This window comes from Dysidea avara, chromosome 6 (genome assembly GCF_963678975.1).
Source record: "Dysidea avara chromosome 6, odDysAvar1.4, whole genome shotgun sequence".
NCBI lineage: Eukaryota > Metazoa > Porifera > Demospongiae > Dictyoceratida > Dysideidae > Dysidea > Dysidea avara.
In genome coordinates, this window is record NC_089277.1 from 31,396,541 (window position 1) to 31,397,522 (window position 982).

The window sequence follows — 982 nt, forward strand, 5'->3', positions numbered from 1 at the left end:
CTTCATGCATGCACATATAGTTTATATGTATATGCTCAATGGGCTAGTATGTGCCTCTCAGGGAAAAGTGTGACATTAATAATTATTCACACATTACATGTATTTAAAGCATTGTGTTGATTTAGTGTTTTACTTTGTAGTCTTTGATAACACATTGTGACAGTTGGTACAAGCTAACATACATGGCTTCATTGACAGGTATTTGAAGATAATCACGAGTGTTTCAGTTGTAGCCACTAGTATGTACTGTTGGTCCCTGTAATCACTGCCTGTCCAGTCAGTAAGCTTTTATCAGTTGTTGAAGGCTTGTAAACACCACTGAATCAGAATAATGGAGGCTGAAATAAACTATTCAGTGAGTAAGTCTAATGTATCTTCTGGTGATATCTTCTCTGAAGTGCCATTGTTTGCTACCTACCTGAAGCTGTTACTAGTAGCAGTCCTTACCATTGTAATACCAGCTTCCCTGATCATTCATGTGATATGGAAGAACAGAGCATTGCACAAAAAGTATTATTTCTTTGTGGTAAATTTGATGGTTGCCGATACCCTCAGTACACCTCGATACCTGTATGAAATGCTCACGATGATGTTGTATCTGTTAGGTATAACCATCGAACACAGCGAAATTCTGATTTTCATTATGGCAATTCCAAGGATCAACTTACGTTTTGCTTTTCTTCTTTTGGCTATTGATCGTGTCATTGGAGTCGGGTTCCCATATCATTACAGAAAGATCATGACACATCGGGTGGTATGCGTTCTTATATGTGCTTCATGGTGTATAGCAGCAATTGTTTCCTTCATTACCTGGTCTACTTCAACTTTGCAGCTAGTACAACCATTTGGCAGTTATGTACCACCACCTAGTCCTATAGCATCCATTGTAATTGGATTTTCTTTGTTTAGCTCAATAATATTGATAGTAGCCACCAATGCTTACTTGTACTATGTTACTTTTCAGTCAAACAAGAAGTTGTAG

The 982-nt window shown here is 37.7% G+C and overlaps 1 protein-coding gene across 1 annotated transcript; it reads left to right on the top strand.

Annotated features, from left to right (window-relative positions):
- The first annotated feature begins 331 nt into the window (after window positions 1–331).
- Window positions 332–982, top strand: LOC136259405 (melanocortin receptor 4-like). Its single transcript, XM_066052895.1, has one exon. The coding sequence runs from the start codon at window positions 332–334 to the stop codon at window positions 980–982; it is 651 nt and encodes a 216-aa protein (XP_065908967.1).

Coding starts and splice junctions, on each gene's coding strand:
- LOC136259405 (XM_066052895.1), top strand. CDS start 332: ATGGAGGCTGAAATAAACTATTCAGTGAGTAAGTCTAATGTATCTTCT.